This window comes from Prinia subflava, chromosome 5 (assembly GCF_021018805.1).
Source record: "Prinia subflava isolate CZ2003 ecotype Zambia chromosome 5, Cam_Psub_1.2, whole genome shotgun sequence".
NCBI lineage: Eukaryota > Metazoa > Chordata > Aves > Passeriformes > Cisticolidae > Prinia > Prinia subflava.
The window spans coordinates 9,330,815-9,348,830 of NC_086251.1; the positions used below are offsets into that span (position 1 = coordinate 9,330,815).

An 18,016-nucleotide genomic window follows, 5' to 3' on the forward strand; every position below is an offset into this window, starting at 1 on the left:
CACTCTTGACGTAGGCTGTTACTTAAAATATTATGATAAAAGTGAACTCGTACAAAAAGGAAAATACTTAGCAAAAAGGAATCCTAGAAAACTTTTTACTCTGAAGATAATTTGAGTAATCTTATCCAGAAATAAAAGGGTTGTTTGGTCAGATCATATTTGTACAGTCAGGTTTTTAAACCAGTAATGATAAAGAATATGAATAAATTTATGGTTTGGAAAAAAATTAAAAGATGATTTACAAGACAAAAAGAAAAAAATTGCTTTTTCATTCTTTCTCAGGTTCTGTGTTATCCAATTGCTCCAAGCAGTTGTAGGTTTTGGTAATGGTCAACCGAGTAACTGGTACTTTGCCTGATGTTTGACCAGCACTACTGGTCTATAAATTCTAACAAAAAATAATTTCTGTTTTACACCCCTCTTGAATTTTTATTTCCTATAGATCCAATATTGCCCATGTTCATCTCAAAGGAAGAGCTCTGATGAAACAAAGATCCCAAAATGCTTCACAAACCCATAATGTTTTGGTTAGGAAAATGCAGCAGCCACGCATCTGCAAACAAGGAAGTCCAGGAAAAAAAAACATAATCTCTGCCTATACATGCTTTGCAAAAAGTCTCCTGACACAAATAAAAGGATCCTCCCCAACATATGGAGGAGCTGCTATGCCCTTCCGGGGATGGTCTGTAGCTATGTTCACCTCAGGCACGCCAAGGAGAGGTGAATTGTCAAATGCAATTTCAATCATGGGGTGGTTTGGTTGAGGCAGATTAGTTGTATGCAATCATGATAGATAGTTTATCCCAGCCCCAAACTGCCGCTTGGGAAATCTTGCACGCAAACGAACAGGAACTCAGTCATTATTAGTGTCAAGAAGGTACACAGAGGCAAAATTTGGTTGGCAGCCAGGCAAGATGAATCAAGGCGAAAAAGTGACCAATTGCATGTTCAAAATGGAAATTGATAGGCATGTTGTAGTTTGGAAGGATTTTAAACACCAGAAAAAGTCATACATTATTAATTATTCAGAGATAAATATTTAAAAAGTCTTCCTCTATGGAGAAATACAATTTTTAAGTCAATGTAAATTACACGTGTAGTGTCCTAATTTTAGGCTTCTTTATCCCAAAAGCTTCACTATGACAGTTCAGAGCATTTCTTATTATATAACTTTAAAATAGTCCCATTCAGTAAGAGTATTGCAAATTACAAAATTATCTACCAAATAAACATTTTAAAAACAAATAAACAGTGTATTAGTTCAGTTGAATTATTCGTAAGCAAAGCAATCACTTGCGCCCCTCACAGTGGAGTACAATGCTCATATTTATCACTTTTACCTTTTCAAAGTTACCTAAATATTTAATGAACTAAACAGTGGAATCCACCTGTGTGAGCAATCACAATCCCTGGTTCTCTAAATAAATAGCAAAAAATTGCTAAAAGAGAATGTCCTCAAGTTTCATTGCCTGAAGTGATACGCTCTGACAAATCTAACAGCTCTTTCTGTGTCATTCCTAATGCACTTGTCACTCAGTATTATCCATCCTCATTAATGACAATGGGAAAGTTTATCTTGGGAACACGTTTTAAATCATCCACTCTTTACAATGGGACCATGAAATCTCTTACAAAACATGAGGCGGGAACTACTCTGACAACAAAACCCCTTCCTGGCAGCTTTACTCTTAATTCCTGTTCAAGGAATAATGTGTTTATCATACAACCACATGGAACAATATATTAGATGAAACTTGAAACAAGAATAGCTGGTTTGATTTTTCAAGATAGAAAGTGATTTTCCAATATTTTTTTATGTTGGGAACTTTAAATTTTTTAGGGATGTAATTTTGTATGGAACCATACTTCCTCTTAAAAAAAAAAACAACAAGGTTATGAACCCCTGATAAAATAGTTTCAATATTTATAATGTCATAGAAATAGTGATACTGCTCACAATAAAAATGATCGCTAAGGGAGTATTCCTGGTTTTGCAAAAATTCTGCTTTACTTATAGATATTTTCACCAGAAGTCTAGATTGTATATATAAAACCACTCCAGTAATGCATAATTTTCACTAGTAAATATTCTGTTTTGATTATGAGTTCTGAAAATTGATACGCCCTCTATGTCAGTGCTATGTACTTGCAACAGATGGATTGCAACTATTTACTTTATTTTGGATGCTCTAAATTAAACACTGCAATATTCATTGCTTCTCTTTTCATCATCTCATTTGTAACACCAGCACCAACCTTCCATAAAAGCAGCAGTTAACAGAAGTTACTTTCCAATGCATCTGACTGCAATAAGGGCTGATTTTTGGATCAATTTGTAAAGTAACAACAGAATTTCAGGATGAAAACTTGAGAAACAAAAAATAACAAAAATCAAAGAAGCTGCAAGAAAGTATTCCAGTTATTCCTATTTGTGTGAGCACAGACAACTACACTGAATGTGCAGGATACTGTCCTAGAGGATGCCAATACACATCAGGGTGTGGATGAACAAAAATGGAGGAGCAGAAGTAGTAAAGACCATGGTACAAATAGAATTTTAGTTCAGACAGAGGAAAAGTGCTTCTTATACGAGGTTACAGGTAATCCACTGACAAAATTCTTTCACTGCATTGTTTCTACCATAGAGCCTTACTGTACTAACACAGTAAAAATTCTCTGCAGATTTAGGGGTGTTTCAGTAGTCTGAATCTAATTTTAATAGCTTTTTTCAAAGCCAGAACGCCTTTTTCAGATCAATAAAAAATCATCAGAGATGCACCTCTATCTTAAAACTGTTTTTTCCATAACATGAATATAGCCTTGAAAGTTTCTAAAGTAGTCCATGTTTTCGTAAGACTGAACATAAAAAAGCCAGTTCTTCTTTCCTTGTTTCCACAGGTTTTCAAAAACCATAACATAGTAAGTCTGAAATTTTCAGGCTATTGCTGAAGATTTTAGCGGGCAGTAGTGATTTGTCTTCTTATTCTGCAAAAACTCACTTTATTAACAGAAAAATTAGGAATAATGTGCCGTCCCATTTAACTGATGAGAAATGAAATACGTCATCAGTAATTTCCTATCAAAATGTACAGGAAATCTAAAAATACTAACACTTAAGCAGGTCAGTACTAAAACAAATATATTTTAATAAATAGCTATTTAAAAGTAGCTATTTTAATGATAGAACTACAAAAATTACCATAACACTTCTAAAATTCTATTAATTTAAGAAATGCCTCTCAACCAAACTATGGATTCCAGTTAATTATAGAGCTCTTCAAAGCATCAGGAATCTCCCTTTAGTTACTTACTGAAATATCTGCACACATTCAATATTTATGCTGTCTTTCTCTCTATCCATTTTTAAACAGAATTAAAGGAGTAGCTAAAACTCTGCCAATAAAATGACAGGAAAGCTATTTTTAGTCTAGATGATGTAGACCAAGCATAAACAGCCCATGGCTATGCTACTATTGAGGATCAGATCTAAATACAAGCACTAGATTTCCTTATAACAGCAACAAGAATTACAAATTACATGCTGGTTTGTATGGCTTAATAAATACTCATCTGAGAAGGAGAATATTTTTCCCTTCATTAAAGGAAAAAAAAAAAAAAGCTGATGTAACTCCTGCCACTCTACTCTCTGGTAGAAAAAGGTTTGTCAAAGTGCATTTGAGGCAGTACAGGAAATGTAACCTCCTCAGAATTACAAAGCCTTACACCAAAAGAGGAAAAGTGTTGATTACCAAGTTAGGGCTGCTTTCAGGTGTTTTAGATTGCAGACCTGAGACACATCAATCTCCAGAGACCGCAGGGTTCACCAATTAAGCAACACATTACTAATTTCCTAATAAATCAATGAGAGACGAGATGAAACCAATGGATAACTGCACTTAATGGAGGGCCAGAAAGAAAATGCTGCTCAGTTGTAACATCTGGCACCTCCAGTGGCCAGGGATGTGTTTATCCCATACCTCACACACTGGATACCCAGATGGGGACAAGCTGGGGCTACATCCACGAGCAGGCTTGCCTTGCTCAGCTCTTGTTCGTGTGTTGGCTCATAAATAACAGCAGCTAAGGGGGAATGTCCAAAGCCTGAGCTATCCTGGAGCAGCAATCCTTGACTGAGAACCCTCACAGACCCCAGGAGTCTCTGCAAACTGCACAGTTCCTCCCTGCTCCAGCTGCAGAGTGTGGAGCCAGCCTGGGTGAGGCAGGTCACTGAACAGCTCCTCACCAAACACGGGGAATGTCTGGCTCACAAACGCACCAATATCCAAACGCCCGGCAGATTCTGTGGGGTATCACAGAGACTTCAGAAATCCCCCCGAGACTCAGCAACCCCAGCCAAATCCTCCACCTCAAACACACAAAGCTGTCTTTCCCAGAAAAAGAGACTACAGCGTCTTAGCAAAGTTTACCAAATATCTTAAAACTTTAGATATTGAGCAACCAGGTGTTTTGAGAATAGCAAGTGCTGCTTAGGATGCAAGGTGAAGTGGATTTCTCCCGTGCAGCAGTACTCACATCCCCCAGCTTAAAAGTGGTAAAAACTGGTTGGTTATTCTTGTTTTCTGTTTCTACTTTTCAACAAGACTCAAAAAGACACACTACTCAAAGATTACTGGTTTAATATGAGAAAAAAGGATCTTTTAGCATTTAGGAACTGTTTTGTAAACATGAACTTACGAGCATCAGAGTGAATTCTTGAGTACTTTTTGCTATAACAGACTTCAAACAGGAAGAAAGTAGACGAAGAATCCATAGGCTGTATTTTCATAAGCTAAAACCAGGTTTTTCAAACCTTAAATACCTGAAACGAGGCATTTAAAATGAACTATTTTCAGCAAGTGCTACCAGCTGTTTTCTGAAAGTCAAGCAGCCAATGAATGGTGTATGTTGGTACCCAAATTCCCTTTATTTATATATGCATTTATGCACATCAATAAAAAGCTTTTATTATTGTACACTATAAAATTGTTGCTTACTTTCTTGAGAAGGAAGAAGGAAACAGAATGGTTAATTGGCAATATCATTCCTTCTGAAGGGGCTAATATGGTGTTAATGTTAAGCTGGCCAGAAACATCACTTTAATGGCAATAAACAACATTTTCCTCCTAGGAGACAGGTTCACTTGATATTTCAAATGCTTTTGGTTTTCAACATGCAATGAGAAACTTTAATTTACATTAGGTATGATATAGAATCCTTTGAAAACCCTATGAAACAGAACTAAGAAAAAACAAAACAAAACAAAAAAATCAAAACCATGTAATGTGGAAAAGAGATCAATAAAGATGGCATGACCAAAACCTAACTTTGCTTACCACTTGGGCAGAGTAGTCCTCAACCATTTGGCTTATGATAATCTGCTTTTTGCATAATTCTCTGGGACAGAAGTACAAGAAAAAATGTACTCTGGAATTTAGGTACAAATAATACCCATAACTTAGACAAAGCAAAAAGTAGTATTTGCACAGCAATTGTAGAACATTTTTTCTTCACCTACAGTACTTTGCAGTGTATGTATATTTTTTTCCTCCTGTCTCTCTTTGGCACTTTCATTAAGTCTTTCGGACTAAGAATAATAACTAGTTTGCTCTCAATAAAAATAATTTAGAAACCCAAGTTCCTGTATGTTAACAGTTCAATAAAGAGGTAAAATAAATAGATCAGAAAAATTGGATGAAACAATTTCTGTAGAGGTTAAAAATTTAAAGAAACTATAAATTTGTGGTTTCCTTACAGATTTATGTTCATCCAAAACCATTAATATCTTCAAAAGACTGGAAATATTAACACAACCTTGAATTTCCAAAGTTAAAATAAAACATTTGAAATTTGTTTAAGTGTGTCATGGCAAATGTTTGGCAGCATTAGTCTGTTTCTCTAAAAAATGCCCTTTTAACCCTTTACAGGTATTAGATGGAGCTATCTTCCAGTTTCCTCATTCAGAGAGTATCTTGAATCACTTCCTACCCAAAGATCATAATTAAAACCATAACAAACAGCACTAAAATAAGGAGATCCAGATGGATGCTCATCTTGCACATGGACATGAAAAATCCTCCTCCCCTCATTCCTTTTCCTAAGAGCCCTGAACTTCAGTGCATGTCAATAAGGTTCAGGTACAATGTAGACCTGTGGGTGAGAAAATGTGACTTCCACTCAGCTTTCATTTTTATTTTCCTGCCTTTACAGAGATACAGAAACACAGAGATAGATGTGTTTTACCATGTAACAGCCTGATTGAATTTGTTACTCTTTGTAAAAGGAGACTATTATACAACTATCAAATATCCTAATGTTATTAAAACTTGTGATATTTTAAAGAGCATTTAACGGAAGTGGCACCTGCTTCCTGCTGAGCACTACTACAAACATGGGGCTTAACTCTTTTTGCTTCTCATCATCACTATCTTTCTAACTCATGCCCACAGACCTTTGTCTAAAACATACTACTGCTTCAGCGACTAATATAATCCTTGTAGAGAAAGAGTTTTGTAATCTTCATCAACCAACATTTTTACAAAAGCTGTCTTTAGTCTACCTATCTTCCAATAGAAAGTGGGAATATGTCAACTACTTTACTTGTCTGGCAAATACAGGAGAAGTTGACCCACTTATTTAAAGACTAAACAGGCCAACCCCTTTCATGCTGCAACACTGACCCTTAGCACAGATCCTGAGAATGAGCAGCCCATTACAATATGTACCAGTGACCTTTCAGTGCATTAATGACTTTGTGGTGTGTGTTCTTCCCTTGCAACAACACATGGCATAAATATTTCTAAACACCAGAATTATTTGCTTAAATAAGTTCTGTTAAATGAGTTCTGTTTACTAACAAGAAAACTGCATTTGCACTGTATTATAAGGGTTGAAGTTTTGAAAAACTGAATGGAACTCTCACATTACACTGTTATACCACCCATAAAACAAAACTGATTATTAAATAAATTTCAGGATATTACAAATCTTCCTATGGAACCTAAGAGTTAACAGTACCTTAAAAATTTGCCTACAGACAAATAATTAATAATTTAATTTACAATAACCAGTAGTATACAACAAGAAGGTGATATTTTCAAATTAAATTCTTCCACATGAGCACAAGATATGTGTTCTGAAATTCCATATACTATATGAAATGGATCACTTGATTTCAGTCCAGTGTACCATTAAGATTCAGAGGGTTTTTCTTTTCAAATAGGAGCTCGCCAAGTATTGTTTCACCTCAAGTTATTATAATTTTAAAATACTCTCCCAAAACTTTAGCTAAATTGTACTGTCACCATTTTAAACATGTATATTTATTCAAAATTGTTTGAAAGAATGTAATACGTTTTTGACAGGCAGTCTTTTACAATATTGAAATCAAATCCTTGATTTCATCAAACCCTTCATATTCTGTGCCTTATTCCTGGAAGGCTCATGCCAAAATGATTTAGTTTGATTTTCTTTAACAATGGTAGGTTGGCTTGACAGCATCTGACAAAACAATTCAGTGAAGTACACCATACCAGGTAAAGAGAACCTGAACTGGCTACTAGGTGAAATAATGCAAAATGGAGCTTGGAATTATGACAGAACTAGTTTTGCAGGAGAATATTTTCTGCAGTATTATTAATTTTAGATTAAGAAAATGCTATGGTATTATAATTATTGTCTTTTGAACTATTTTTAATTAACCCAATGGTTAATATAATGGGAAAAATGGACAGGAAAAATCAATGCAAAAAACCTGGGTTTACTGATATAAATTTCAGATGAATTTTATTACAATGTTTTACCTCTCTCTGTTGGAAAGCTTAGTTTTATGTGCAGAGTTCCCTGCACTGGAGTCACTTTCACCTCTTCCACTGGAGGAGAAAGAGGTTTCCCATGCAAGCCCCAAGGGTAGTTGTGTTCTCAAACACATGGGGATGATAAAATTGAAGAAATACGCTTTCTGTAACAATTTAGAAAAGTTCTGTCTCATCCCTGGACCAGGAGTACCTGTGAAGTTTCACCCATGCTCCAGGCCCTGGGCAGACAGGCAGTCACAAGTGCTGGCTTAGTAAAGAAGTTTTCATTTCGATATCGTGAGGCCTTAAGTGAGGGTCAAGTCTTGTAAGGGCACCTGTGGACAATCTCAAACACAGAGCTGTTTTGTCTATATATGAAGGTATATAGATCTATATGGCAACATGTATGTCGTAGCATATATTAGCTTATGTTTCTTATTTTACTGAATGATTGCTATAGAACTACCAGTTTACCTAAATTTATAATTAGCTAGCATTTTGCCTTCTTTCAGCTCCCAGGCTCACTGATTCTTTTTGTTAACAGTGGCCAAAAACAGTTCATTAATTCAAATGCATTTATTTACATATTTACCCAACTTCAGAAACATCTAAGGAATATAATCAAGATTAGGGTAAGCCATTAATGAAGACGGCCTCAAATTCTCTTGTGAGAAGCTAAAAGAAGTGATTCTCTTATTGCCATTTTCTAGTTCTCACTTCAGTAGAGAGGCTGGTATGGCATGGATGTGTATTTTAAATATATATTGATCCCATATGTGCTCGTGACAGGGTTGACTTGTTCCTCCAGAAGAAACAGAAAAAGCCACTGTTTCTATACCTGCTCCTGATGAATAATTACTTGGGGAATGTTTGCAGGAGCACAGTTGTGGCACTCAGTGATGCTGCCAGCTCTGAGCCCCTTAGCACCAAACCTGTGCTATGTGGATACCACTGAAGCACTGCAGACATCAGCTTGGACTTGGTCTTACCCCCCATCTTGGTAAATAATCTCTGACAGTGGCCACTTGCACTTCCCTTTTGCAAATAAGAAATTTACCACAGTGTAGTCTGTCTAAGATAAGCGATGAAAAGAGAGACACTGAAAGGAAGACTAAAAAAAAGTCAGAAATACAGAGATTTCAGAGAGAGGCTACCTAAACCATACTTCCTGTTTTAAATGGCAAAAATCACCACCTTAAAGAGTTCTAAGTCATCTTCCAAATACCAGTGTTGGACACATAATAGACACAGATATCTGGAGTTGTAATTATTTCTTATTTTGCCAATCAATTTTCTCACAGCCTTTTACTTCTAGATGAATACAAGATATTATTTGAATGTTTTTGGAATCATATGTTAATTTTTAATTCTGTATAGGCTCAATTGCTGGTTTTTGTAGTTATTTCATTCCAAAGACATAACCTTTTACTCTGCCAATTGCCATGGGGAAAATGCAGTACAGAGTGCTCCATAGTACCATGTTGCATCTGCCCTGCACGGAGAAACCAGCCACTCTCCTGCCACAAGCCTCCTCTAATTTCTCCCCCTCTTATTAGGAAACACCTCTCAGAAAAGAAACTCCTGAATTTGTACAATAAGCTGTGGAAACTTGCTTTTTGCTGTGTGGCAATTCTTTAAATCATATATGACATTTGGCTTCAAACTGAGCTGGCTTCTAAAGATTTTTATCATGGTCTGCACAGGTGTTGTAGCCATTGAAAAGAAAATATTGGCTGCTGTGACTTGTGTCTTGATAAAAAAACCTATTTGCACAACAACTATTCATTAGACAAACTATAATATAAAAACTTGCAGGAAAAAGCTTTGTCTCTATACTTCTAATAATTGACTTCTACTTGAACAGTTAAAAATCAAGCAAGACTAGGGAATTAAAAAAACCACCCTCACAAACTTTCCTATTTGCAGGCGTTTATCTGAATTTATCAGGATCTTCAACTTTAAATAGATAATTTCAGAGGTCTGTGTTGTCCAGACAATAACAAAGGGAGTTAATCAAATACGAATCTTCTCCAACTGTCTTGTCAAACCAGGTAATGATGTCCTGCCAGCCAAACTCAGAGGGAACATGTGAAACAAATACAAAAGTAAACAGGCCCTAAGCTGCCCAAGGGAAAGTCAGCAAGATGGCAATTTCAATCATTTGGAATAATACTAAAGCAGCCTTAGGCTTTTCTCAGAATGGAAACATGTCACTGTTACTGCAATATTTGAACAAATCAGACTGCAAAAGAAAGGAACACTTATGTAATCACAGCCATGGAGCAGCGCTTTACTCGATGGTGAGGTGGAAAATAATTAAGGGGAAATGTCCTTTTGGCAAATAATTATAAATCTACCTAAATAAGAAAGACAAACAATGTTTCCATAGAAATTTGGAGCAGCGAAAAAAATATTTAAGCATGGATTCCTTAAGTCTTGACACAGGAGGCTTTTGAACAACAAAGATAAAGTTCTGTCAAATAAAACTACGAACATAATAGTCCTACAAAATTTCTCAAATGTTGATAAAAATTACATTCAGAGCTACAAAGAAAGCAAAAAAAGCACTTCAAGAACAACTCTGCTGAACAGTCGCATTAAGATGAACGGGTTGTCATATCATTTAACTGAGAAATCAAAAAATATTTCAAATATTTGGGGAACTTACCTAATCAGTAAACGTTCAGTATGTGTCTAGTCATGTAGCCATCTTTTAGTCAATCATCAGAAAATCAAAGGCAAATTGGCATGACTCAACCCAAACTTTAATACCGCATGATTGTGTCGTGTAAGCTTGTTTTGTGCGAGGGCTGCTGTGGTTTTAGCAGAGAGATTAACGACCGGACCTAAGCTGGCCTCCAAACCTTGCCCTGCTGATGCCTCAAGCCCTTTGAAGTCTGACCATCATACCTGGCAAAACAACAGTGGGAACTAGGCTGGTGTCAGATCTAATCAAGTTTCCTGCCTCAGCATAGCTAACTATGGGGTACACTAATTGGCCCAATTGCGGATTATACCTTTTGCTACAGATTCAAGACAATAATTTAGTCAAATGATGGTTTTTATCTCCTTCTAATTAAGATTCCAAAGTGGGAAGAAATAGGATTAGACAGGCTAACTTCAAAATTGTGTTCTTTAAAGTGGCATGCACATAAGATAGATCTCTGATAACACTGCATATAAGAGTATATTGCTAGTAACTAACGTGTGAAGATTTGGGAAAGCTTGAAATAGCTACTGCACCTTTTAGATAAACATGGAAGTTTTCCTGGAAAGATTCTTCTTCATAATTTATAAATGGACAATGAGCACTCATAAATATTCATTAAAAAACCATTTTCATCCTGAATTTTAAAAAAATCTCTTTAGAAAACATTTCTGTTAATCTTATTTTGATGAAGAAGACACAAGGAAAACTGAAACAGTTAGAAGATTCTGCAGGCTATAAAGAGGCGGAGTTCCTCCCACAAAACTGCAATCTAATAAAATAGATTTGACATTCAAGGTTTTTCACCTATGAGGGCCAAACTATAAGGAGTTATTTAAATGGTGAACAATCCAGAGATGAGAAAATCCATGTCCCATGCTTTTACTTTAAACTGTAAAAACAGAATGGTCTAGTGATGAAAACCCTTTTTGAAGAAATTTCACCATAATTCACAAGTTCTGTGTTTCTAACTTTTCTTATGTAATTTGATTTTAAAGTGGCATTTCAAGTAGAGGTCAACATTTTTATCCTGAATTGTATATGTACATATGCAGAATCTTTCCAAAAACTGTAAGGTACTCAATATGCATTTTCATTTCATATTTAATTACATACTGAAGAAGTCCCAAACTCTTTATACTCTGTATAAAGCATACTGTTGCTTGCAATGCTCTCTGTTGTGCTGCTTTTTGCTTCTCCCCCCAGAACCAGTGCTGACTGACTGCTGACACATCACATTCTAACTGTAGAAACGCATTTGAGAAGACCTTATTCACATCCTTTCTGAATTCAGTTTTCCCTTGCTCCCATTTTCTTACTGCCCTTATTGCTCCAGTCAGTCTCGCTGTATTCTGCCTTCCCTAACAGTATGAGGAAGACAAACATATGTATTACAGATTAGTGAAACGTGTACAGGAAGATCACAGTAGGACAGTGATCCAACATGTTCAAAAAGGGATAGTTTGTGTCAGTTCAGCTTACAGAAAGCACATCTCTAACAAAACCTGAAGTTATTCAAAAGGGGCTGCAGCTGAGCAGCGAAGGGAGAAATTATACAAGTGGGTCATCTACGCATGTCTAGGGCAACAGGTTGTTCCAAGAGTTGCACTTCACTCTTGTTTCCAGTGTCCCATAGCTAATTCAAATCTTTTTACAGAGCCTCCTGCTAAGGGTTTTCTTTCCTTCCGAATTACATTACAGATTAGATTCTCAAATTTATCTGAAAGAAAGATTGTATTCTGAGACAGGACTCAGTATGAGAAATCCCCCAAATATTGTTTCATAGCTATAATAAATGAGAATTTACTATGCTGTGAAATGAGGGTGCACGCTTCTCTACACCTCTGAAAACAGAGAGAACACTTGTATTTTAAAACCAAACACAGACTATCAAGGGTTTTGTTTCTACTGTACCATTCAAAAGCAGTTGTTCGAATGCTTTAGTACCTCACAATGCCTGGTTTCACTGACTGCATTCTCTGGAAAGTGACAAACGTTATAAAGGAATTGTCTTTGGGAAAAAAAGCCCTCCTTCATGTATTTGCCTTTAAGTGGCTTCTGAAGAGGATACCTCTAGTTGAGAAACTTCTAGCACTCACGCAGAGATGACCTGCATGAAGAACTGGCCGCCTGATTAACTATTAACTACTCTCAATAGGATTAGATAATTAAAGACATTGATGACCATTAATTAGGAGGAGGGCATCTTAATTTGTCACTTGATAGGGCCCTTTCAATGATTTATAGGTTAGGGCTACTTGCAATTGTGAAGGGGAGGGGGCAGTGAAGAGAGAGAACCCTTAAGTTACCTTATCAAGTGGCCAGCTAAAAAGGGCAGAGGGTCAAATAAGGGCCAAAGTGGTCACTTAAGGGTGAAGTCCCAAACACCAAAGCAGTGCCAAGCCACATTGACCAGCATTTGGTGATGGAGTAAAAAATATGCTAATTTATTGGTGGCAATTCTCTCTTTTTATGGTTTCAAGCAGTTAAGACAAGTGGCCTGCTTAAGAGCTTTTCATTTGAAAAGAGATTAAACAAAATGGTTTGTCAGGGATGCTTGGCTGTTTTATGTCTTTGTTAAAAAAAAAAAATTGCTCAGACTGTACCAATGACTATTGCATCACCCTGAAAGCCATCTTCCATCTCTAAGCATTACTTGGTTAATAAATACATCAGCTCTAATTGCTTAATAGTGCTATGTTCATTTGCTCTTTAGCAAGATTAAAATGAAATACATCTTTTGTATTACTGCCTTCTATCAGGACTGTCTGCATAAAGGTCACAGAAAAAAGTTTAAATTTAGTAGGAAATTTACTTAAGGACATTAGTGTAAATGATACTGTGTTTAAAATGACATAAAAGAGCGAAAGGTGATTTCAGTAATGCAAAGAAAATGGTTTCTGAATACTGATAAGGACACTTATCCCCCATACCACACACAATTTTAGGCAACATTATACATAAAATTCCCTCTACAGGGGTAATAACATGTAGCTACTTTCCCACCCACTAACACAAGTAAGAGCAAGTCATTAACATTTAATTAAATATGCTCCTGACATCCTTAGAAACATGTCATGCTTTGTTATTGAAGGTTGTGGCCTACTTTCCATGTACATTTTAAACCAAAATAAAGTATTTATAACAGACCGATTTAGTGCAGCAAATGAGACATTTTTAATTAGAAGGCATATGACAGTATTTTATAAAACCGTTCTGAACAGCAAAACCAGAATGAAATGAATTTACATCACCCGATGCATATTTTATGTATTTCACAAAACGAAACATAAGAGATGGGATTAGCTCCACCTTTTGGGTTCTAAATAGTGAAACAACATTTCTCTTACCTCGATGGTGAACAGCTTCCTTTTTAATCTAAAAGCAAGGTCCTTCATGTCTGACACATCACAGATCAAGCTATTAAGCCGAGGAATCTGATGTACATGAACCAAACCTTGTGGAAAGAAAGAGTAAAAGGAGAGGAAAAAAATTAAGAAAACGCTGTCATCCAGATGCATAAATTAGAGTCTTACAGCAGAATTCTGTATATTTACACACACTCATCCTCCCCTTTTTAAACTGGAGCTTACTACCAGGAGCAATGAAGCAAACGGTGCGATTATGCTCAAGTAATCAAGCAGAATAAGATAAACAGAAATCCTTGTGCGAGGAAAACTAATTGCACTTTGGTACAGAAGTACAGATGTAAAGAGCGATCTTAATACTTGTCAAAACTACAGCCGGTTTGTGTGTGATTTTCTCTTGTATTTACAGTAAGCAAATATGGCTATCACCTTGCATGCTGCCCACGGCACCACTGAGTGATCTTTATTTTATTAAATGCACCAGTAAGCAGCCAGCAAAACAAGGCTTATGGGTTACTGATAACCACTGAAGCTCTAATGAGAACTCCTTCGTTTTGTGCCCTGAAAATGACTTGAAAAAAAGTTTCTGGGAAATCCCGATTCAGATCACGCTTTTAAATAAATTTTAACCCCCGTGCCACCCCAGAAGAAATGCGCTTTCCTCCTGCAGGAGGCTTCTATAGCTGTTCAGATGTTTTTAACAGTACTAGGTGCACTGCAAGCTCTGCATTCTGTCAGCTGCAACTCAAGCTGATTTTTTCTGACAAGGACGCTGGATGGTTTTTGTGCAGCCTAATATAGTCTCTGAACAACCTAAGGGTGATTTTCTACATCTGAAAACCAGGAAAATTCTACAGGGCTTCTCAGTTACTGGCCTATATTTGCTATTCATAAAGCCAGCCTCTAAATGGAAATACTGAACATTTAGAAAAGATATCTGACTTCAAAACGGCAGCTGTGAGAAAATCCTCAAACATTAAACCCCTTATTTAAAATAGGGCAAGTATTTTTTTCAGGCATTTATTTATTTTTTAAAAGGAAATTTCCTCAAATTGAAATATTTTAAAAAGCCTAATTTTTATGGGCACTAATTACAAAAAATCTCAATAATATTAGAAAAGTGATATTACAGTTTTAAACCCTACAGTTTAATCCCTGCCTCCCGTCCAGTGAATTAAAAGAATTATTTGTTTGGCTTTTTAGAACAAAATATAATTATTACATACAGGAACAGCAGGTACAATACAGAGTTGTTTATATACAGTATCCTAGAAATTTTGTTCAGGAGTCATCTATAGAATTCTTTTGTTATTTTGTGGCTTTTCAAACATTTAAATTTGCAGGTAGCCTAATAAAATTATTAAGGACGATTCATTAAATAATGCAATAATGTAATCAAACTTCTCCTGAGTAATGTCAAAATCTTTCATAGTCTGCAGTAAATAACCTTAAAATATGTTCTCAGGCAAAAAGAATCCACAAGTTAAAACCATTAGAAATACCTCTTTTCAGACTGCCAAATTAAGGTTGTGCAAATCTCAAAAGCTATGTATATTGACACATAATTTTTATTAAATAGTAGGGAAATGACTTAGCATACATTTTTATAGGAAACCAGAAAATAACTGCTAAAACACTCATTGTCTTAAAGGATCTCTTCAGTACTGAGAAAAGGAGTATTAAATTGACAGAATTATGTTAGCATAAACAAAGGCCATATCACGATTATACAGTTGGAAAAATAATTAGGCAAATTATTCCAGCTTTTGTTCATGGTTTCTTTTTCATTCACCTTTTTTTTTTCAGATAATGAAATGTGCACTACTTTCACAGTCAGAAAGATTTTTCTCTGATTTATTAATTACAGCTTGCATACACACAGTGGTGTCTCAACACCATCTTTGCTTTTTTTCTACATACTCCATACATTCTGCTAGGGAAAACACTGCCACTGTCATATGTTTACAGCAGGTTTCAGATAAGCAGTTTACTTTCAGCTCAAGGTTTCCATGGAACTACAGTAGTATCACAATAATAAGAGCTGTAATTTATGCACAGTCTGAGCACTGCTCTGGATTAGCTAAAACTGTTATTCACTGCTTTGACTGTGCATAACTTCTAGTATAATTTTTGAAATTTAAATAGTTCTGCTGCAACAGCTAACAAAGATCCTTAGGAATCAAAATGCAAGATTAAGCACCATTACGTATTTTGAAGATGAAACACTTGAGAGGCTACATGACTTTTTACCAATATCAGTTTCACATTTTGAATGCCACATAATACCCACATTCATTTCCTTAAATGTGCAAGTGCTGTAACCTATAGCTGAAAAAACAGAACATTATTTTTTAGGCAAAGTTTACTAAGCACATAATAAATCAGTTTATTCACCTTACTATAATATATGTTTTCCCGTGTTCTCAATTTAAAACTTGGCAGATCAAAAAGTATTGATTTCATGACAAGTTCAGCTCGCTGGTCAGACGATTGCCAAGCCTCCCCTGCATGTGAATTCCCCGAAGCCTGCCTGTTGAGATGTACATCTGATTGAGCCATGCCTCAGTAATGCGGCTTGACAACATGCAAGGAGTTGCCATGTTTCCTTTGCAGCCTTAATGCACTTTGCTGAAAATTTCCCTAACTCAAGACTGGTTAGGCAAGGGGAAACATTTAAGAGGTATATTCCAAAACGAAATCTAACGCTGCCTCATAGCAGATACCCAATTGGAGGGTGAGCTGCTAAGTGCCCTAGAAACACTCAGGGCAGACTTTGTGCATTGCTAAAGATGGAACTTACCGTGGTAATCCTTGTACAATGGATTGGTTTCTCTCTCAGAGCCAATAAATGATTCAAGACCAACTACCATATCTGACAAGTTTGTTACACGTTCCATAATTGCTTTATTCTGTAAGACATGGAAACAAAATACACATCCTATGTGATGAAAAAGGTAATTAATGTTCATAGAGTAAGCCTTGGTCTTCTCAATGACAATCTGTGGTGGAAAAATAGGTCATCAATACTTAGAAATGATGTTAGAAGGCTTTTTTCTTAAAAAAACCCAACAACTTGAAATATCTGTCTAAAGAAAACATACATTTGACAAGGACAAACCATGAAATGGCTAACTTAGCACTGAATTAACATTTCCCTAAATCTTCATAAAAGCATTTGCTCACATCAGTGATATTTACAAGCCATGTGTTAAGCTTATCTCTCATTGATTTCTTCTAAGAGTCTGACACCCAGTTTTTGTCTGGGTTCTGAAAACCTTGGGTTTTAACACACTTAGGCATATAATGCCTAATATTTTGAGCAAGTAGAACCCATACAATTATTCCTTTTGGCTATCAGTCGAACGTGGAAAACTCAAGTAATATCTTAGCATTTTTCCCACTAAAAGTTTCTCTCTGCACAACATGTAACCCTAAAGCTTCAAGTAGCACCACCATTTCTCAATATATTTGTGATTTTTAAGTGCTGCCTCATGTCTTGCACTGCAAGGTACTGTCATATGCCCTAAATAAGCTGTTTTCCACATGGTTTTCTTTACTTAATTTTATACAGCAGAAAGAGACATTCAAAGGTCACAACAGAGATCTTTAGAGGTAAGTCAGAAAAAATGTTCTTAAATGCTTTGATGATGTCAACATTTAATGAGGAAAAAAAAAAGAAACACATTTGTGCTAAACCCCAAAATATTTCTTTAAGATAAGAAATACTTATCTTAAAGGTACCTGGACACTTGGTATAATACTCTTGCTCTTGGTGCTTGTAGGTGCTACAATTTATCAAAACCTTCAGGGGTATCAAGACTAATCACCTCAAAATACCCATTACAATTGTAAGGAATTAAGTCTGCAGCTCCAGGTCATAGTTTTGTATTTTTTATTAATTTTAAAATATTTTGTACATTTTGCACTTCTTTCATAAACTATATGACTGATGCTTATCCTGAAAGGTCAGTTTAAATACTGCTACACTTCATAATAATAATTTAACAATTAGGAGCAGAGAGACTAAAACATCGCCAGACATGTCAGAATAGTCCATGCATTGTACTGACATTCAGGTTTATTAAAATGGTGATCAGCATCCCAACTGCTTTCATGAATCCACATTTCAATAACCATTATTTTCTAGC

At 35.9% G+C, this 18,016-nt stretch overlaps 1 protein-coding gene across 1 annotated transcript in view; it reads right to left on the reverse strand.

The window, feature by feature from the left end:
• The window catches only part of ELP4 (elongator acetyltransferase complex subunit 4), a 135,522-nt gene that overhangs the window by 60,687 nt on the left and 56,819 nt on the right, over positions 1–18,016 (reverse strand). The window contains exons 8-9 of the mRNA XM_063397971.1: positions 16,669–16,777; positions 13,851–13,957 (exon numbers count right to left, since the gene is read on the reverse strand). Of these exons, the coding sequence (XP_063254041.1) occupies positions 13,851–13,957; positions 16,669–16,777 (216 nt within the window). The remainder of the gene's footprint in view (positions 1–13,850; positions 13,958–16,668; positions 16,778–18,016) is intronic.